The sequence below is a fragment of the Ptychodera flava genome, chromosome 13, assembly GCF_041260155.1.
Source record: "Ptychodera flava strain L36383 chromosome 13, AS_Pfla_20210202, whole genome shotgun sequence".
Classification (NCBI taxonomy): Eukaryota; Metazoa; Hemichordata; class Enteropneusta; family Ptychoderidae; genus Ptychodera; species Ptychodera flava.
The window spans coordinates 8761471-8784671 of record NC_091940.1 but is presented as its reverse complement, the minus strand read 5'-3'; the positions used below and the strand labels follow the sequence as shown (position 1 = coordinate 8784671).

At 36.1% G+C, this 23201-nt stretch overlaps 1 protein-coding gene across 1 annotated transcript in view; it reads right to left on the bottom strand.

Moving 5' to 3' along the window:
* The window catches only part of LOC139147323 (CD109 antigen-like), a 71582-nt gene that overhangs the window by 36054 nt on the left and 12327 nt on the right, over positions 1-23201 (bottom strand). The window contains exons 3-11 of the mRNA XM_070718382.1: positions 15644-15830; positions 13343-13496; positions 12490-12560; positions 11540-11674; positions 5911-5950; positions 4909-4993; positions 3372-3477; positions 2465-2695; positions 773-952 (exon numbers count right to left, since the gene is read on the bottom strand). Coding sequence (XP_070574483.1) covers positions 773-952; positions 2465-2695; positions 3372-3477; positions 4909-4993; positions 5911-5950; positions 11540-11674; positions 12490-12560; positions 13343-13496; positions 15644-15830 — 1189 coding nt within the window. The remainder of the gene's footprint in view (positions 1-772; positions 953-2464; positions 2696-3371; positions 3478-4908; positions 4994-5910; positions 5951-11539; positions 11675-12489; positions 12561-13342; positions 13497-15643; positions 15831-23201) is intronic.

Below are 23201 nucleotides of genomic sequence, written 5' to 3'. Positions count from 1 at the left end.
TGCATTGTAAACATACACATTCTACATTCAGTTGTGTGGACTCACTTGAAAGCCTTTGCTGTAAATGAATTTTTCACTTTTTTTGATGAAAATAGAAAATTTAATTTTCCTGACAGATTAAAAACATGGTATCGCCACCATTTTGAATTTCAAACATAGGCACATGTTAGGTATTTGGTATCCCTAATCTAAAACTTTGCAACATGACCACCAATTTTTATTTCTTGACTATCAAAGACCATGGTTTAAAGTTTATTTGACGAAAGTTTCAGCAGATTTAATCTAACCTACGCTGATCTATATACATGTATGTGCCTATACTGAGACATTGGTGTAAATTGGAAGGCTGAGACACAAAGTTTGAATGTACTGCACACAGACTATTTATTGGCAAAGAGTATGGTTAGCAAATTAAAATTGTCCATTGATATTCATTGCAACAAACCCAAAGTGTTTGTTCACTGTTTCTCCTATTGGCATCAATTTACAAAATCATTGAAACTACATCAATTCTATTATATATACCCACTGTCAGGGGGCAATTTTTGAACTGTCAAAAGGTAATCTTCATCAAGTTCTAAGAATAGCAGCTGTGAAGTTGTAAACATAATTTAATTATATATGGAAATTACCATAAAACAACAGGAGAGGAAAACATAAACATACAGGGGAGGGTGCATTTTTTTAAACAAATGATCAAGGAGAAATTAATAAAGTTGCAACAATTCATTTTAGCTGAGGCATTATACAATCATAGCAGGTATATGCTTACCTGCAAATTCACCATTTCTGCCCGATCTGGCACTGATGTAGTGATTTCCACAATGCCATTTGCTGGTACAGACATTCTTTGTATTATGGGATTCATGCTCCAGTCGTATCTCATTTCCACTGTGACTGATTTTCTGTCTGTTGAACGAAGTGGTTGTCCGTCTTCAAGGGTCACAGCAACCTGGTTTATGGTAAAACAAACAAAATCTTACATTCATCAGCTTTCTGCCCTTCACTTTTTAACCACTTAAAGGTCAGGGACTCGATCCTAGGGATCAAGTTTGTTCTAGTCTGTAAGAGGACTATGGAGGTGTCATAGACTTTACCTTACGAGAAAATCTGATGCCTGACACAGGCCTCTAAAAATGACAGGTTGGACCACAGCACATGTGACTGATAAACATGTGTTAACTGTGAGGAGCAATTTGCTGCCGTTTTTAATGATGTTGCTCCATCCAGAAAGATAAGTTTACCTGGTTACTGGCTTTGACTGTGTTTTTGAAATGGGGGAATGAGTGCAAGAATTCACCATCATAATTTGGAAGAGGAAAAGTCTCCAGGCAGAATCTGAAACATAGTATCAATGTCCAATTTCTAAAGAAACTCCTTGAAGTGAAGCAACTGGAAGAAGCAATGAAATGTGACCATTTAGATCAACATGTGTGTTTTGGTTTAAAACCTACAGCTTTGTAGTCTCGTATGCCAGACCTCAAACCTAATTTTGAGCTTTTGCCATGAGCAGTCTGGCAAGAATCAACTGCTCAGGAATGTGATGATGTCAGAGTAGGGGCTGTTTCCTATGCTAATGATGTTCTTTGGACCGATGATGACTAGCCAGCCTGTTATGAGTACTTTTAGCAGTACATGTTCACCATACACATGCTCTACATATATGTATCAATGCTGAGGAAAAACGCCACCAAAATTAACGCCGATCACATGAAGAGAGGCCATTTATCACTGCATCACTGGCAGCTGAGTTGGGCTAAAATGCCAAGCTTGTTTTGAATAGAGTAACATGCAGAGGATGTCAACAACTGAAAATCTCATATCTTCCACAGTCAGTTGCAAGTACAGTCTGACAGCGGCTTACTGTAAACTGTTCAAAACAAAATATAGCAACCTGGAACACATTTGACGCGCCACAACTCGTCAGCAAGTTTACAACAATGTCCTTTCCAGGGTTTTCTCAGATGATCTTTTTTCATTTCATTAGTCAGAGTATAGTAGTCATTTTGCCTGGACGCTTCATGCTGTGATCAACTCAAGACAGTTTTCTTCCTTTGAAACCTTTCTCCTTGACTGACACAGTCATTCAGTCAAGTATAAAAGGCTATTTTTGTTGGCTCCACCTACATACCTGTGCAAGCAACCACATAGCTGTGGTTGCTTGCAGCTTGCAGCTTTACCACTCATGGTGCAGATAAAGTGCAAATGCCAAGTTCGAGGTCTGGCATGTGTAACTAACAGCTTTGCTGCCTCAAAAGGTAAAATCACACACAAGGAGAAAAACTTGTCTGTGGTAAAATACATGTACCTTGCATCCCTTATTTCAATGGATGGAACACAAATTACACTGTCTTTCAATTTTCACAGAATGAATTGCTTGTGTGCACTCTCTCTCTCTCTCTCTCTCTCTCTCTCTCTCTCTCTCTCTCTCTCTCCCCCCCAGTCCCTTACACAATCTACTCACCAAAGCAGTGTAAGAAAGTCCAGGTTTGAACACATCAGGGGTTAAGTCCAAAAACTCCACCTTGACAGGATACCTATAGAAGGAGACTTCTGCTGTGCTGTTTTGACGAATTCCTGTAAGTGACTCTGTGACCACGGACACCAGATGCAATGACGACATATCTGGAAATGTCCCCATATTTATATTCCTTATAGCTGTCATACTGAATTCAAAATCACTTTTCCCATCCAACTGCGAAAACAGAGAATAAGCAATCAATGACCCCAGATGACAGAGTCTGCAAAGAAAAATATGTCTGACATATCCTTCAATATTTCTTGTGAAATTTCTTGTAAACACACTCTTGAATATTTAGAAAACATAACCTGTCAGGACAACAAGTTACCTACTGAAAATGACTGTATATTGTTTATATTGTGATACAGGTCAAAAGTCATCCTCATTCCATGGTTTGAGTATTTAGGATAGGATTCCTACCTCTATTGGAGACAGCTGAACTGTGTCCACTTCATAGTTAAATTACATATGACAACGCTAAGGATGACACTTAGGGACTGAGGTTCAGGCTGAGATACATTTTTTCAATTTCTCTACATTTTTTGTAATTTATAGGCTTACAAACTCCTGTGTTTGTATGATTTTTCAATTTCTCTACATTTTTTGTAATTTATAGGCTTACAAACTCCTGTGTTTGTATGTACCTACACAGTTTTATTACTACTTTACTCCGAAAGGCTCCCATTGACAGTCTAATAATACAATAGTTATTACAAAAGAGTAACATGATCAAATGAAACCATACTTGTGATATGTGGCCATGTCTTTTGTAAAGATATAACTCAAAAAATGTTTCACATTTCATTTTCATATAACAGCCTAAATTTTGTTAGAAAATGTTTGGTAGTACCTCGATTTCTTTTTGTATAAACTGTGGTCTGGCATTAGAGTGGTAAACACCTGGCAGTGAAGCTGTTATTACTGCTGTTCCTTTCACTGGTTTTCCATAGGTGTATCTGGGAAAACAAACATAGAAAAGAGTGGTTTGTCTTACGTTTTTGTTTGTCTGTTTTCATTTTTATTATCACAAGACTGGCGATGATCTATGCACCTTTACAAACAAAAGCAAAGTTGTTCATATCCAGGGTACACTCGGTTGCAGTAACCAACATCGGGTTAATGATCTAATCACAACACGGACTCTGGAGCACGTAAAAATGGGAAAAGACATCGGAAGGAGTTCTTCAAATTCACAAGTAAGACCCTGTGTTACTGGTATGACCACTATTAATTTTAAAAACACTTTTTCAAAGAGTGTTACTTTCAGAAGTTTGGTGTACAAGAAAGTAGTACAGTGACCACCTACTACACAACAGTAAGCTACATGTACCAGTCAATATCTTCACAATGCCAAGCGATAATCATCACATTTTGAACGCTATCATCAAAATTTGAAATAGTGTTACTGTGTTGCTTAGTTCAAATTTGACTGACGTCAAAAATGTCAAAATTTGACACTGCCCTTTCATCTCCGAACAGAAAGTAAACTACACTGAATATTCATTGCAAAAGTGAGATGTTGTTTAAATTCTTATCTCAGTCCATACACTTGTGGCAATCTAACACCTACAGAGGTGAGTGTTGACATTTAAATTCAGCTCTAAGGACTTTGGTATAATGGTTATCCATCAGAGGGCAAGGGAAAAATTAAAGAGCTCTTCAAGTTCATTTGTCTGACAGTGTGTGCCCATTAATATCAGCTCAGACAACTGGTAGGTATGGGATGTCAGAAGTACAACTTAAACAAAGGGACAGTGACTGCAACATGAATTTGCCACGTCAAAATTTGACACTGCCCTTTCATAATTAAGGGGACAAAGTTGGCCATTTTTCATGAATTTTGTTTGATACGAGATACTACTTATATTGTTTGACATGTTGAAAGATACTGAATGAATGGGTGACCATGCATATATTCAACCCCGGTTTTAGACACGATACATGAAACCATTGCGAAAATGAATTAATGGTCATGACCATTAATTCATTTTCGTGATGGTTTCAGTTAATTTTTCTAAAACCGGGGTCAAATATTTGCATGGTCACCCATTCATTCAGTATCTTTCAACATGTCAAACAATATAAGTAGTATCTCGTATCAAACAAAATTCATGAAAAATGGCCGACTTTGTCCCTTTAATATACATAGGGAAGAATTATTTAGATGATAAAGTGTTCACTAACAAGCATATTTCAACACTTTTTGAAAACATGGCCAAAAGTATACAGGCACTGTAAGTAGGTTCCAACATGCTGACGTTTGACAAACAGGACAATAAATTGTATTTGACCTTAAATTTCTGAAAACTAAAACAGAGATCAGAACAATCTGCCTGAAGGCTTTTTCAGGATACATGGGTGTGTGTTGAGATAGCACAGATACTTACACAGCCTCAACAACACCAGTAAGTTTGGTATCACTTTCTTCAACAAATGATGGAAGCGTCAATTTCACCTCAAACTTAGGCAGCACTGCAAAATACAATTGGCATAGTGACATTCTTAGTTGCATTGATGAAGTTTGTTCAATGGAATTTGTATATATATGCACGTCATTACATCTCAACGATGGACTTCTGGAACTGAACTGAAATGTAAAACGATTCCACATTACCTACAGAGCTATTTCTAGATATTTGTAAGAAAAGGAACCCCAAGTCATGTAGATTACTATCAAGTTTAATATTGAAAAATCCATTGCTCGAGGCAGGGCTGATAATTCCCCTGTCAAAGGAAAGCAAGCATGGGAGACCCCTTGAAGGAAAGGATATTCCAGTTTAGGATTGGACAAAAATGAACAAGATGTGGTCTAAACTTATCCCCTTTACAAGCGTCTAGTGGAATGTGTTGTTTAAATGAACAAACTGTATTGACAAGCTGATTAGTGATTATACTCAACATAGAATTTAGAAGAAAAAAATATAGAATAGAAACAGAACAAATTTGAGTATGCGTTAATCTGCAGTGTGTGTATACATGTCTGTGCCCACTTTTGATTTCATTACATTTCATTGTCATCATTTCATTATGTTCATATGATACATTGATGTCTCTGAAATGGCAAAGATTGACTAGGTTTTCATTTACATATTAAAAGATTTACCATACACCCATTTTACTTGTGTCAAACAGTGTCATGTCAATACCAATTCCAGCAGAAGTCAAAATTTCAAAGTTTGGATTTGCTTAACACCAAGGACAGACACTACATAATTAAACCCGGAGTTAAATCAACAGTACAAACCTACATACCATCTGGTCACTTCAACATTTAATCATAATTTTTATTTTTCTAGTATTTAATTGGATTTCGTTTTTGAAATTTCAACAACTTCTGATTGAAAAGAAATTGTTAAATATAGAAGAAAAGAAATTACTTATCAACATACCATATTCATCGATGACAAATATTTTTTCTTCAGAGAGGCCCTGAGAAGTGTAGAAGAAGAAAATGCATTAGGTGTTAAACAACATAACAGCTGACACTGATAATGACATTTTCATCATTTTTGTTTCAGAAGACAAATACATTTCCTTTTCCTTCTCCTTGAAATATGCTGCATTATTAGACTTGTGAACATGATGGTTATATGTGCAATATTCATTGTTATTGTTGACAAACGCATTCCAGTTGTTAATAGTAACCTTGGAAATTAAACATAACAAGTTGAAACCCATCATTTGGACATGATTTCAGAGTAGAACAACAAACTGTATTTACAAATAGAACAAAAATACTAGAAAAGACATTGTATGTTACATCTATGGATGCTATAGCATGCCCTCGGTAGACTGTGTAAATCTGGCACTGTTTATATTTAAAGTTACGTTTTTCAAAAAGGTCACACCAGTATTAATGTATAAAAGGAAGTGTGTATCCAGGTATTTGAGGGTCCCCAAATCAACAGACTGAACATCAAACTGAGCATGGAAAAAAACTAACTGATCGTCACACTGAGTGCAGGGTAGCAAGTATGGGAAAAAAGCTTGCAATTACAGGTGCTAAATATGATGTGGCGAGTACAGGAAAGAAAACGATTTGTGAGGCAATGAATAAAACATGTACTTATTACACTGACATGCAACATTGATACATGTTTTTGTTAAAATTTCAGTTTATTCTGATTGTTTTGTTTCTCTGTCTGTATTGTCAAAAATAGCAAGTGATTAGAGCAAAGGATATCATTAGCTGTATGTGAGTTGACAAAGTGTAGGAGCCCACGAGGTCACAGAGATGTTGCTGTTCTCACCTCTGACTTGCAACAATGTGAACGAGTTCATAACCACATATCAAGGTTGGATCTGCAAACCTGCAGACAAGTTTATTATGACCTACAGTATTTCTGTAAGTGCATGAAAGTGCCCTGCAGTTAGGCTGACTAACATGTTATCACAGACTCTACGTCTCAAGTGTTTACGGGGCTCTTTCTATTGTCAAAAGCATATCTTAAAGACGCCCATTGGTTATAAATACCGGATTACATGAAAGGACGCTCATTATGCAAAGAGACGCCGTGCGAGTAGCTTGATCTGAGAGCTCCACAGATTGCGTTTTTTTGCGTGTTTTTTATGAAAATTTATGAAATGGGAATGCTCTACAGCAGGGTAAATACTTGATCAATACATAACGACTCCATATTTTTTAAACCGATTAGTTTTCGGGACAATTTTAGTGAGTAATTGTGCGTGGCCAGTGAGAACGTCGACCCAGGGGACGCCGATTGGGATTTGAATAACACTGTCAATCAAACCTTGTGCAAAGTAAGACACGAGTCAGCTTGATGTGTACCTAATGTCGATTAGCATTCCCCTTATCTGCTAATGGTGACTAAAATAAATAAAATATGTGTCAAGATTTCCAGTGTCGAAAGACGTGGGCAATAATTTCTTCACAGTTCTCAAACTTTTGTACCTACCCGCCGCATTTCTGGCGATAAAAAACGTAATCAGACTACATTCAATTCGATTACATCTTAGTAACAGTGAACACGGTCCCTCAACAAACATGCCGTGAAGAAGAAAATGTATTATCGGGTTTTGTCTTACTGGAAAGTTTGATGGTCCTGAAAAGGGCCGTTTGGTTTGGTTTTGTGGCCTCTACCTTACACCCAACGATGGCAAATGTGTATGGAACGCCGGGCAAATTTGGATATGACGATCGGACAACAAAAGTCACGCAATATGGCTTATCAATTTTCTTCTTTTGACGAGTACGTCATCGGCCTGCATCAGATGCTGTTTACGGGCCAAAAATCGCCCATCACGCCAAGCGTGTGTCCGGTCAAGGATATCCCAATACTTCCGACAGAGTCGGAGATATACGCCTTGTCATTGCCAAACTAATGATGCTAAACTCAGAATGACATATCAAGAAATGTTCAATACCCCGGCATAAAGGTGTGAAGCGGTACGGTATCCGTGTATAGTTTCCCATGGAGTGTCGTTTGTACCTCCATGAGTCTACTAATAAACCAAATGTTTATTTGACCATGGAACTAAAAAAGGATGATTTGACTTCCTCTGTTTCGTTCCGTCGTCACTTCGAGCGTACGTACCCACGCATAGACCCTCAAGAAAAACGTGAGCAAGTGCCATCATATCGATAACCGACGCGATGCAGTTCCGCTGCATATCGATCAAAATTCATTACGTCTGAGAAATTTACGAGATTTCCTGTCCGAGTTTTGAAAATGCATCTGATTTTTGTACTTTTTGGTTCCAATGCAAACGAAGTCTCGCAACACAAATTGGCAAATAATGTAATACACGATGATCTGGACTTGTTTTCTGACTTCCGACCGCCATCTTGGCCTCATAAAAATGTTACATCGGGATCACGGTTCAATCTTCAGAAAATATATTCATTTTATATTATTTCGACAGCGATGTTTCCAAATTTAATAAAACATTAGTTCTAAGAATTGAAAGATTCGAACGATGCAGATCGTGTTTTTTGCATACCAGTATATTGACTTGTAATTTTGTTGATCGAGGGATAGAACAGTAGTGGGGGGAAGATGGTCGAGGACACTGTAAGAATCCGGCGCCAAGCGACACACTGCAGGAATCGGTGAAATCTGTAACTCGAACGCACCAAGTATGGTGAAAACACCTCATGCCAAAATGTACGTACTCCGACGTGCTCATCGACGTTCGACGTGAATGTTTGTAAATCTACTAATATAGCGGCGTTTGACGCAAAACAATGAAAATGATACTATGTTGACAGGGTAGAGTACCCACTAATGCGCGAACCTGGGATTGAGAACGGCGGCTTTAAGCATTTGCCTTAACCAGGACTCAACAGCCTTTCTAACAAAACTGCCACACGAATAAGAGCAACAAAGATTTCAAATATTCAATTCCATTAATCATTTATGGTAAAGGCTATGAAAAATATGTCCCATACATCATGAAGTTGCGGAATTTGGAAGTGTGCCAGCTCTATGACTCCATGGCAAATATAAGCATGGAGCAAAGTGATCTAGCTGGCTGCATATACCATATCCTATCATTGAGAGCACTATTACACTCAATTTGACACTCACTTTGATGTGCAGCATGCCATTTCCAGTCCCATAAAGTGTTTGATTGAACATTTTGATGCTCACTTTGTCAGTTTTGGGACACTTTGCATAGCTCATGCATCTGAATCCACTTACTGTAGTAGTGATATACCCAGATTAGCGATTGTGTTGTGGTTGGCTTTTCAAAAAAGGGAATGGAAAAACCACCTGTGAATCCATAATGCGACACTAAAGCAGACAGAAATGCCCAAAATGGATACCAACTAGTTCTGAGTGTAAAGCTGTCTACTTGCAAGCGCATAAAATGATAAATGCTTCCTTTGAAATTGCCAGATACTTGTCATTACATTTACAACCATGATTATCAAATAAATGATAACATCATATGTACCGGTATAGCAGTGTGTCTGGAACACTTTTACCATGGTCCCTCCACAAAATTTGTGGAGGGACTGTGCTTTCACCAAGCCTGAATTTTGTCTCATGAATTGAGTGTTCAGGAGAAAGCTCCTTAATTTGCACACTGTCAACCATAAAGGGCTCCCTCCTCTGCAATATGATTATTGACAGTAATCTGAATTGGGGGGAGGGACTTCTAGATATGCGGTCTATACTAGAAAGTTTGTATGATGTACACAGATGTGGCCATGTTGATGATGTACCAAGGCTGAAAACACAGCACGGCCTAACAAATTCAAGTCAATATCAAGATTAACATCGACAGTTTCACCTTATGAAAGTGGTAACTTATCAAGATGAATTAATTGATGTTCTGCGATTAAACATTCCATCATTAGCGGGCATTGATTTTCAAGTTGCTTAGCCCAACGATGAAGGCACAAACTTTTCAGGTAACTTTGTTCGATAATAGTTTTGATGCCTGTGACATGTTCAAATGTTATCAAAGCTGCAACACAATTAAAGATTTGGTAATATATTGTAAAAGGTTACAAATCACTCAAGCAAGTATTACAGTGTGTTTCACCTAGGTACCGGACACAATCCACGCACGAAACACACGATTAGCTTGGGTATCACGGACACATTTCAAAGCCACCGACTCGTCAATTTATTACAGTAAACCAGCATGGGGCAGCCGCGGTCTAGACTGAGAGATAAACAGTTGACCAGACTTGATCTACAATGTAACTTTTTCTTGTACAATTTCAGCTAAGAGTTCAAGAGGTGAAGGTATTCTCAACAGAAACTAACTAAAAAGCCACACATTGTAGATCAAATGTATCTCTCAGTCTAGACAGAACGGCTGTCCCATGCTGGTTTACTGTAATTAATCAATGAGTCGGTGACTCTCAAATGTGTCGTGATACCCAAGCTTATCATTTGTTTTGTACGTGGATTGTGTCCGTCTCGTACGCTGAGTTGCGGTACCTAGGTGAAATGCACTGTATTGTATTCAGATATTTAAATACATATCAAATCACCATAAATACAAGCTATTCTACTGTCGTTCAAAAATAACTCCTACATTTATAGTTGTGTATTGGTTGTACAAAGGTGCAGCTGTTACAAGCTTTTTTTTCACATATGTGGATATTAAATATATGGTATTTGCTGAGCACTAACGTAAATATTGACAATATACTTCAAAAGATACCACCAGCAGTGTAACAGTAATAGGAAAAATACCGCAATTATACGATTATACGATCAGAATTGGTATATACCAGTATGGCTTACCAATGATCAACAATAAATGTTGTTTCTATCTGTTCAGTGGAGGAAAATTCTACGTTGATGTTATGACAATGATTTCTGCACAGTACAACCAGAAAAACAACAAGAAATATTTAAACCAGAAAAACAAGAATGACAAAAGTAATTAAGGTCTGAAACTTTAGGTACTGGAGGTCAACTTCAGCAGCATGCATAGCAGAAACAAGCCCCTCTTAGTTTGAGTATAGTGAGTCTTCAACCTCTACTGTCTATGGTTTCAGCAGGTCTGTTAATATGTAAGTTCATAAACAATGACAGGAAATGACTCAAGATCAGTGGAGTTGGCCTGTTTCTTATTGGCATGCCATCACTCCTGCACATTTGCAGGATTTCACTTTTTCTTACCTCATTTGCACATTTTTGACACTGATGTGATCTTTGAACAAATTCACATCTCAACCCCTGCATCTACCTGTACACCAAATACTGAGATGGTAGCTCTGGCCGTATGGGAGCCTTTGTGTGTGACGGACATACATCTGCACATACATACCCACAAACATACAGACATACAGACGCCACCTACTCATCATATAGCTCTTTTTGGTATTTATATACAAAACCAAATATGAGCTAAAAAGTACAGTAAATATTGAGATGATAAATATAGGCTTACAGAATAAAAAGAAGTGTGTGTCCATATCCGGTGACTGACAATCAGAGATTAAAAACAGACCTCATTCCGTGTTTTCATGTCGTGAATGATACTGTAACCTTTCCCACAGTGAAGCATAAATACTAGTACACACATACTTACAGTGTCTGGATTACTGACACGCACTTTCCACTCTCCTAACACTGGTTGAGTTGATGTCACCAATTCACCTTGGATAACTCCATATTCATCATTGGATAGCCCAAGCCACTGCTCCATAATGTTATCAAATGGGTCCTGTCATATTAATGGATATGTACATATACTTCAAGTTTATATATATATATATATATATATATATATATATATATATATATATATATATATATATATATATATATATATATATATATATATATATATATATATATATATAGTTACTTTTATATATAATATATATATATATAATATATATATATATATATATATATATATATATATATATATATATATATATATATATATATATATATATATATATATATATAGTTACTTTTAAATCTAAGTAACAATTTGAGTGAACTTCACCCAAACATGGCAAATACAACAGATATTATTACTTTATACATGTACTTGGATAATTCTAAATGTGTATTTCCAGATTTAACAACACTTTTTTTTCAATTGATGGAAACGTTATGTGCATCTATTCTTTTAGGTTAATCAATGCTAATCTATGACATTTATTTCTGAAATAATACTGTAACACTAGATGGCAAACATTAGTAATTCTGAAATTATTCATTACATGGGACGCATGAGTAATTATGAAATTATACATTACATGCCAAACATGGGTAAATTTAAATATCCAGCAGCCTTTTTAGCAACATGGCTAAATGGTTAAAAATATACCATGTAAAAAAGTCATAGTCCAGAAGAAATATTGCAAAATTATCAATGCTTTTCTAAAAATGAGCTTCTCAATTCAAATTATTGAAGATTTTCTGCAAAACAAACATCGCCTTTCAAAAGAACCTAATGTATAGCGTAAGTTTGCTTTATCATTGCATAGGAATTTCTCTGGAAGATAGTGTGAATGCTTTATTTACCTTTATTTGGACATCAAACTCTCCAGTGTAAACACCAAGGTAAGGATATATTGCCAATGCCCTGAATTTCACTAAAGATATAGAAAGAAAAATGGTCCTACAATTTAATACTATATATCTACATTACCCATCAAGTATTGCATAATTAGGGCAATATGTAACCAATCATCATGGCAGGTATACCACCATCTACCAGCAGTTTCCTTGGTAATGATGATGACCTTTACCCTTTGACACTAGTAAGACACGGTAAAAAGGAAATGCAGATCAGAAACAGTAAACAATCAGCTACTGAGACAGTCAGTCTGTTGTTGGCACATACGTGTGCCAGTAGTGAGAACAAGTGCAGAAAAATCAATATTGCTCATTCAAATCTGTTCCACAGGAGTAAGAAAAATATTAGAAAATGATTTATAATATTTGAATTTTCTGTTTCTGTCCAAAACATTAGAAACCATGTGTATTCATCAGCTATAAAAAAAACTGAGGAGAGGAGAAAATAAAATATTCTGAAATAAATGCTAAAGGATTTATCATGACACACATACAATAACAATTACAAAATTGGAGTTTGACTGAATTGCACTTGTATGTTTTTGTGCTGTTTCTTGAAATCATGGTGTGTTTTCTATCCTTTCTGTAAGTACTGTCTGGAAGATGGCACCAACTGAACCTGTACGTTTTTATTTGAATATTCATAAATCAGTAATCCATGCCAATCTTTGATATTTTCTTGTTACAATACTTCAGGTATAGTTCATAAATGTCTACAGTACACATTTTTCACACTGAAGAAAATTTGATATAATTTTGCCGGTACCTGTCTCTGGCAGAAGGAAATGAAGTTACTCACCGGTTTGGCCAGGTTTGTAGATGGCTTTGTCTGTTTGGATCAAAATTGACATGCCCTTGCTTTCAAGATTGATATTTGTTGAATTTTCAAAGTCAAGTCCACCTTCGCCAACAACAGACAAGGAATAACCACCAGGTTCCGCTGTCGGTGGAAGCTATAAAAGTTTAAGAAAACAGAAATTAGATCAACTTATTCTATCCAATTGATGTACAGTTTCATACGGTACAGTTCATGACCATGCTATTTACATATGCCTTGCTTTCATTTCATGAACATCCAGCACTGGTTGTAAAACAATTAAACAGACACAGCCAAGTTTAGCAATCTGAAAACGTAACCATTTTCCTGCCAGATAATATCACTTCCCCATCGGCAAAGTCAGTAAAATGCATTATTATACACCTACTGCCGTAACCTATGGGAGTTTGACCGTCCAATAACTTACCGTATTTTGTACAGTACGCGGAGTCCCGAATACGGGAGACGCGCGACGCGCCTGTTTGGGGTTTGTAGCAATTTTATTTCAACAATCGCGCACGTTCCACTCATATCGCGCGTGCAGCATCCCTCAAAATTTACCATGGAATTAGTTTACACGGACGATTAATGGAGGGAGGTGTATAATAATAGAGTTATACACAAAATACGGCCCTGTATGGACTCGGGCTCAGTGAGTGACGTATTGAACTCGCCTTCGGCTCGTCCAATACGTCACTCACTGAGCCCTCGTCCATACAGGGCCGTATTTTGTGAATAACCCTATAGTATTGTGCCAAAACCATATGTGTATTCACCCTGGGGCTCTTGGCTGGGTATGTTAGAGCAGCTTCAGTCTGTAAAATCATGTTTACAGTATCTCTGTCTTCAGGGACCTTCAAATCTTCAAGCCTTTGTTAAAATGCACCATACGGGACATAGATATGGATTGACACATGGAAGGGAGGGGGTAAGACCCAAGTTTGTTTTGCATGCATCATTATAAGGGTTCTTCTGTAACAGAATTTCTTTATAAAAATAATTTGTGATACATGTACGTGACACTATAACAAATATGGTATTTCAATTGCAGCTTATGAAATCGCTATACGGTAAGATCATGACCCCAATTAATGACCTCTCAGTTACAAAATTATGCAACGTGTCTTTTTGACACTTTTGATATATTTGTAGTACCAGGAAAAATCTTGATAGATCGACATTTTCTGGACTATAGCTTCCTGCTGTTCGAGCTTGTTGTGTCCTCCCATGTAGAAAATCACACCTATTCATGGGCAAACCACTCCCTCTCAGGAGTACTAATATCTAGCCGTGTGGGCCTTGAAGACAGGTTGGAATTCTCCAGCCATATACAAAGAACACAGTTTTCCTGGAACCAACTTCACAATAAAGAGCTTTGTTTTGAGGGGGAGGAGGGGATTGACATGGATTATGATTAACAACTCGTAAGAAATGATTAAAAGCAGTAACAATAATTTGGATTGACCATTCTTCCCAGTCTTTTTACAGAAAGACTGCCATGTTATCCTGATATGAAGGACTATCCCACTGACAATGGCGTACCATTGTAACAACATCCTCTTTCAGATATAAGAATCATTGTGTGAATACATGTACAGTATACTTCCAAGTATTCTACCAGTGTGATTTGGACACTGTCAGTTTACTCAAGGCACTTCTGTACATGACTTCATTTCAAGCTACATGTACACAATTGATGCTTACATGTATTTCAAATACTTGAAAAATTTGGATGTGAAGATAATAACATGTTTGGTAAAGAAGTTGAAAATGCCACAATTTCCAACTATGAAGAACAAAAAGGTTCCTCAAAATAATAAATGGCTACAACAAAATAAAAAACAGTGGATGCAAATTTAAAATGTAAAGCTATATACATATACCGGTACATTGTGTGTTTATACATTGACATCCATCATATCATACCACTAAATATTTAAAAGGACTGGCTATTTATCAGCTTTATTTAAAATCAAAATCTAAATGATAACCAAGGTGCAAACATCAAGTAAATACTCAATATCAACATGATCTAATACTACAACCTGGGATTGAGGGATGCCCCTTAAAAGTAATCAAGCAGGTCATTCTTTAGTTTCGTACTTTTGGGTTCATCTTAGTACCAAACTTTCACTTAACACTGAGTGATAGTGGTACATATCGTATTTGTGAATTCATAAAAATACCCAAGCCTTGGGCTCAGAATTTGTGAGTTTTGGTTTATGTCAATCTCTTAATTCACATGATAACTGCTTAGGGATCATCCCCTCCAAGGATACTTACAGTGACTTCAACATTGGTTGGTTGGCCTTGCGGTATAGAGACTGTATTACTGACAATCTGTTCTTTGTCCTTTAAGATAGCAGTGGTGACTTGCACAGAATTACCACGGTTACTTTGCAGTATGTGTACGCTCACTGTGAACGGCACACCAGGTCTTACCACCTCTGGGCAAAGAACCACATATGTACTGAAAAAAAAACACAATAAAAAAAGAAGCCACAGTTAGTAAAACTGTGCTCACAAAAATTATATTGGCAAAATGATTTGACCCCTAGCAGTGCACAAAGTTGGACATCATTGTTAAAGAGGAGACCTTTGTGAACCAAACGCTTTAGTGAACTAGTAAGGTAAGCTGCATTGATGTTTGTCTAACAAGGTTCCACTAAGATTCTGTTCTACTGAGTGACACTGAAAGGAGCACACAGCATACATAGCTGTGGAAACGCAGCTATCTGTTGGCGGGGCGGGGTAGCGGGGATCGCTATGCGGGTCAAAGGTAAACCCCGCCAGGTATCCGTGGCGGGGTTGACCTTTGACCCGCATAGCGATCCCCGCTACCCCGCCAACAGATAGCTGCGTTTCCACAGCTAACAGCATACAATGCATGTAATGCTTGCACTCAACTCCTCACAAGAAATGATTCAATGATCTTCAAATTTATACGTCAGGCCCGAAAACATTACTATTCTCCTGATTTTCATAGCAAGCAAGAGAGGCAATAAGTAATTTTTTTATGAAACATTCTGATAATTTTATGAAATAATTTTATGATGATGAATCAGGTAAATATAATGACATATCACCAACAAGACACAAAAAACAGCATCACAATAGGGCTGAGCCCGTTAGCTCATGCAGAGTACGATTGAAAACTTAAGTACTTTAAAGTCAAAATGACAGTTTACATCAATAGATGTTTTCATTATTTTAAGATTCTCTTCTCTGTCACAGGTTTTGATGGTCTTGCTGGCTGCATATATAATGGTAGGTGCATAGAGCGTTCAGCGTAGAGTGATGGAAAAATCTCGGCTGACTCGCAGCGTGTTTGCAAGGTTATATCTGATTGGTCGATTGTCACTATTCACAGCAACTTAGGGAGTTTATTTGTATTATTTCATTATAACGGTAAGATTCTGCCAACCAATTGGATAACAGCTTCGAAATCGCTGCGAGTCGGCCCAAAAATCTGCACATAACACGTCGGACGCCCTATGCTGCTGTGGTTACACATCAGGCAGCTTGCTGAGCCCGGCTACCCAGAGTACTTTTCACCAGGATGGTGACCCTTGACATTTAAGTCATGCTGGCTGCTATCAAACAATGTTACATGTTTAACCCTACACAAAAATGCTGCATGCCTTTGATTTTGAAATTATCATAGTAATTTTATTACTTTATCGCTTGCAAATCTTGATCAAAGTAAGAAATGTTGAAGCTTTGGCCATGATCATGATGACGCACTCACAAGCATTGTGGGATTGCAGTGGCTGTGCCTACACTGGTATGGTCATAGAAAAATGCTTATCATATTATGTAGTGACATACGTGTATTAGTGACCACTTGTGGCCACCTTTTGTGGCCCACTGCAAAAGCTATTACATATTCATGAAGTGTTCACAAAGTGAATGAGGAGCAGTTAATCTTCTTTGGAGTAGAAGAACAAGAAAATGTAGAAACATACATGAAAAAAGTGAAGACAAGTTTAGTTATTGTCCTGTTTCCACTTCAACTTCCTGCAGATGGGGGACTTACATGTATCATTGAGCTTTTTTCATTTCCACTCCATGTTTGACTTTTTTAAAAGTGCCCCAGCACATTTTACACAATGCAACAACATGTAACAGACTGTTTCGTAAGAAAACACACTATTATGGAATTCATGTTTTATTGGGAAAATGGCTGAATCAAATTTATGCTGGTGCCACCACACATGTACAATTGCTAATATCCTAGGGAACATAATTGTAAGTAAATGTTTAGTGAATTGTTTCAATTTCAACAATACTGACGTTTGCTGTACCATTACTTCGCACAGGACAATTTTTTTATCAAGTAACAATACTTCAGAGCTACTGTGTTCTGTCTGAGACGTTTGCTTTTATTGATCATAAAATGATCATGAAAAGTGAATTATCACATAGACTGAAAGATTCAACTATGTACATGCACAGGCGCGGTGGCATTCCTTGCTCAAACACAGGTGAATCTGAGTCTAGTCACACATGTGCTCAGAGTTCATCTGCTTTGACATGATCTCTCTACATCCTTCAATGTTTTCTCTGACAATACGCCCATAATAGATTATGAACGCATATTCATAAACTGCAGCTCTGCCATTCTAAGTGCAAAAAAAGCTTTGTAAGTTTTCATAAAGGAATTCATGGAAGAGAAGGTAAACAGACCAAATCGGATGAGAGTGACCTCGCAGAAGACACTGCTTAACCCTTCGAGTGCCAAAGTCTATTTTTGTCCTCTTTATAAAATAAACCCAAGTCAATTTTTCTCAGATTTTTGCCAAAATTTTGAGAAAAAACTGTAGCCAATCAAATATGATGTCCATTTGGTCCAAAACTATCAAAAAATCACCGAGAAATTCATGAAAATTGGTAAAATTTTGAACTAAAATTTTGGCAGAAGAAAATTACAGCACTCAATGGGTGAATGCTACATTTCAAAGAAACAATAAATTAATCTGATTCATTCTCATTTGCAGTGTGTAGCATAAAAATTTGGACCTGTGATGCCACATACAAGAAGGAAGCAGTGTGTGTGTGTGGATGAATAAAACCAGTTGTGTGTGTGGATGAATAAAACCAGTTGTGTGTGTGGATGAATAAAAACCAAAGGTTTGACACCAGACAACAATCTGTCTTATCAGTTCTCTGTCATTGTTGATGAAGCTAAAACTTACAGTCTTCAGTTGACCGTAGTGTTTACCATGTTTGCTTGAAAATTGTTACTGTTACAATAATACCACTGTAATAATATTACATGTGCATTCCACAACACTTGATGAAGACCTATCACTTTCACGCACTAAATGAATGCGTGACCAAAGTGAAAGACTTAAATTTTTGCTCAACGTTCCTATATGAAACTTTCAACCATTCTCTTACCAAATTAAGGGTAAATATCAGAGGTCAACATGTAAATTTCATTCTAGAGACTGAAACAAATTACTCAACATTTACAAATATTTTAAATTCTAAACAGCCCTTATAAATGAATTTTCGAAAAAAAACCTGTAGTGAATATTTTTCTTAGTCTCAGAGCTTCACAATTAGCCCCTCAAGTGGTAGATCAGGCAAGATTTGTAAAAAATTGACAGTCCTAATGTCTGTCCTGGAGGCACATTCTGCCTTTAAGACTGACAAGACATTTCATATCAGTCATGACTGATGAGTGTTCAATGAGTTGACTGCGCTATATCACATTTTTTTTCCCAACAGAACAAAGGTTTCACTTGATGAGTGAGAGCACAGCAGCTCTACAGTTTAATTGCAATCAGTTATTCATGTGACATTTTACAGAAAGATGTGGGATGTACATGAATGAACTTTGTATGAGAGACTGATAACACAATCACCATTAGCAATTGCTAATTCACTTGACATTCACATGACATGTCCTCGAGAACTAATTTTACTTTTAGGACATTTTCAATATGCGACCTATTATACTCTCGAGGCCTGATGTCCATCCTCATTTGCCATCTCATACATTCCCCCAAAAGGTTTTCATAGGAAATATCCATTTGATAGGAAAGCATTAACTCATATCTGTGATGGGTGACACCTGATATTGTACCGCCTTTATACACACATGAAGATGGCATTCTCCAGGTGTAAATTTGTCACGCACGTGCATGTTTGACAAATCTGGTGGTGTACACATATGACTCCCAAAGGCAGTACAGATGTTTGATGAGAGTGCATTGTTTCACATTATTGGACCCAAAAATTGACAATCACAGCCAAGAAAATTAAAGACAGGTTCTATAAATTTGGAAATAAGGGCTGCTAACTGTTGTTTAATAGGATATTGGATATCTAAATATCGAGCAAAACTGGGTGTAAAGGAATATAATAATCTACTGTAAAGTTCATTAGTTACTAGTATATTTATCTTTGACCATTAACACATTTTGTGATGAGAAAGTAACATGTAGGTCACATCGTATGGAGCTGCAGAATTTTTGAAGCACAGGTACTCGGAAGGAACAGATTCCTACTTGTGTGTAACATTTATTTCAGTGCCTAAGTCACACATGTACCAAATTAAAACACTATTTCATGAAATATCGAAATCTAGGTCAGGTGCCTCAGGTTGCAAATACACCTGAGCTACAATTTCCATATTTTGCATTTTTACTGTACTGGGATTTGCTTGTCGTAGTGCTCAGTATAAGACTTAGAAATCCTTCATCTTATACATGTAGCTTTCATCAGAGGCAAAAGCTTGAATTTATTTTGCGCATATCATGACTTACTGATGTGATGATTATGAATAATTGATAACTACAAGCTATTACAATTAAGCATCATTTCGCTTTAAATATCACTTTCAGATATGCATGGGTTCAATTATCATCATATTCCATGTTTTTCAAGGTGACTTTAAAAAATCTCCCTGATGAAATTGGGAGATGTAAACAAGCGACCTAGCGACCAATATAGCTCCGCTGTGTTTATGTCGAGAATAACTATTTTTGACACATGTTGATGAAGAAGGTGGAAATCTTTGATAGCTCAATGCAGTGGCCAGAAAAAAGTGGCTAAAATAAGCTGCAAAAATACACAATTGAAGATTTCATCATATTTTGAATATATCACATCGGATCATCCCTAAGAACATGTCAACTAAAGCTATCTGATGAGTAGTTTTTTGAGAATAAAATTTTCTGACCAAAAATGGCAACAATTGCCCCCAAAAATAAAAATTGTAGATTTAATCATAATTTCAAAAGATCAAATTTAGTTCATCTATAGAAACCTGTATACCAAATTTCAAAGCTGTTCGACCAGTACTTTTTGAGAAAACATTTTTTGACCAAAAATGGGAAAAATTGCCCCGAAAATTCAATATTGCAGATTTCATAATTATTTCAAAAAATATTATTTAGTTCATCTATAGAAACCTGTATACCAAATTTCAAAGTTATCAGATGAGTAGTTTTGGAAATACACATTTTTTGACCAAAAATGGCAAAAATTGCCCCATAAATACAAACTTACAGATTTCATCAGAAATTCAATATATATTACTTAGCTCATCTGTAGAAAGCTATCAGACCAGTACTTTTTGAGAAACACATTTTTTGACCAAAAATGGCAAAAATTGCCCCAAAATTACAAAATTGCAGATTTCATCATAATTTCAATAAATATCATTTAGTTCACCTGTAGGAACCTGTATACCAAATTTCAAAGCTATCAGATGAGTAGTTTTGGAAATACACATTTTTTGACCAAAAATGGCAAAAATTGCCCCAAAAATACAAAATTACAGATTTCATCAGAAATTCAAATATATATTACTTACCAAATTTCAAAACTATCAGACCAGCACTTTTTGAGAAATACATTTTCTGACTAAAAATGGCAAAAATTGCCTTAAAAATTCAAATTTGCATATTTCTGCACAATTTGAACAAATCTGAAATTGATCATCCCTTGGGACATATGTACCAAATATCAAAGCTATCTGACTAGTAGTTTTGAAGAAGAAGATTTTTAAAGGTTTTTTTACCAAAAATGACAAAAATTGCCTTAAAAATACAAATATGCAAATTTCACCATGATTTGAACAAATCTGACTGAAGTCACCCTAAGTAAACTGCATATCAAATTTCAAAGCAATTGGACAAGTGGTTTCAGAAAAGATTTTTTCACCAAAAACACCAAAAAATGCCCCAAAAATACAAATATGCAAATTTCACCAAGATTTGAATAAATTTAAGTGAGGTCACCCCAATGCGTGTACTTAGCGTCAAACCAATTTATTGAAAATTGAAAATTGAAATCACCTTCAAAATGCTATTTTCATTTTAATGAAATAACAACCAATTTTTAATATTCGTTTTTTCAGACAAAATTCTTATTTTACCAATTTTTTGGCACGGTTTTTGCGGCAAATCATTTCTCAAAAATATTAAAATGCATTTTAGCACAAAAAGCATTATTTAAATGATTGAAATAGAATTTTATTTTTCATATTCATCTTAATTGAAAATACCAATTGACAGACCAATTTTAATAAAGCTTCTATTATTTGGTTATTAATGAAACATAACTCTGTTTCGCCTTGTTCATATTTTGAATCCGAAATGCAATTATCAGTGAAAACAAAATGAAATTTAATCTATTCTATTTTATTTCTTAAATTTCAAAATCACGTGTTCTGGATTATTTTTAAGGAAAGTTGCTTGTTTTCATATTATAATTTGTATCCTAAAATGATTTTTTCATTTTCAACAAAACAAAAAAAATACCGTCAAGGACACTATGTGCTCACATTCGGTTTGAATTGGTCCATTTGAGAAATATTTAAACCAGGAAAAACAAGAATGACAAAAGCAAATAAGGTCTCCAACTTAGGTACTGGAGGTCATCTTTAGGAACATGCATATCAACTTCTATAGCAATGGGAGAAGCAGATCCTAAATACATAAGCAAATGTCAACAACAAAAAACAGAGAAGGCTTGATAAAAAGAAAAGGTGGCAGTGGGCAAAAAATGCACAAGTATAGGTCATTTAAGGTCACAAACTGAGAAAAGTACCTAAAATATACAAATTTTGTGGTTTCCCAACACTTTGAGCAGAAAATTTATCTAATAACATCTTTGGGACTTTATACCAAATTACAAAGCTATCAAACAAGGGACTTTATACCAAATTACAAAGCTATCAAACAAGTAATGTGAGATAAAGTTTTCTTGACCAAAAATGACAATATTGTCTTAAAAATACAATTTTTATATTTCAGGACAATTTCCACATATCTAACTATTGTCATCTCTGTACGTCTGTGTACGAAATATGAAAGCTGTCTGTCCAGGGGTTTTAAAAAGGAAACACTGTCTAAGATTTTTTGACCAAAAATGACAAAATTGCACAAAAATAGTAATTTTCCCAATTTTGTCATAATTTCAACAGATTAGAAGAGTAACACCCTTGCAAAGAGACAACCCAAATTTGAGAGCGATTAGGCCGGCGGTTCAGAGAAGAAGAATTGTTACTGAAAATGAGAAAAATCACAAAAAAATTCAGCAAAAATACAAAATTAAGGATATCTTCACAATATTCATAAAACTGTATAAGCTTAACCTAAGGTACTTGCACACAAATTTTCAAAGCAATCAAATCAGCGGTTCTAGAGTTATTAATTCTTGACCATTTTCACATTTTGTAAGCTCATTTGCATAATTTTGGCAATGCAGACTTCATTTGAACAAAATCCCATCTATAGCCCAGGATGCATCCACACACCAAATACCAAGCTGATACGGGCAGCGGTTTGCGTGTTTTTGATGTTGACGGACATACTGTACATACATA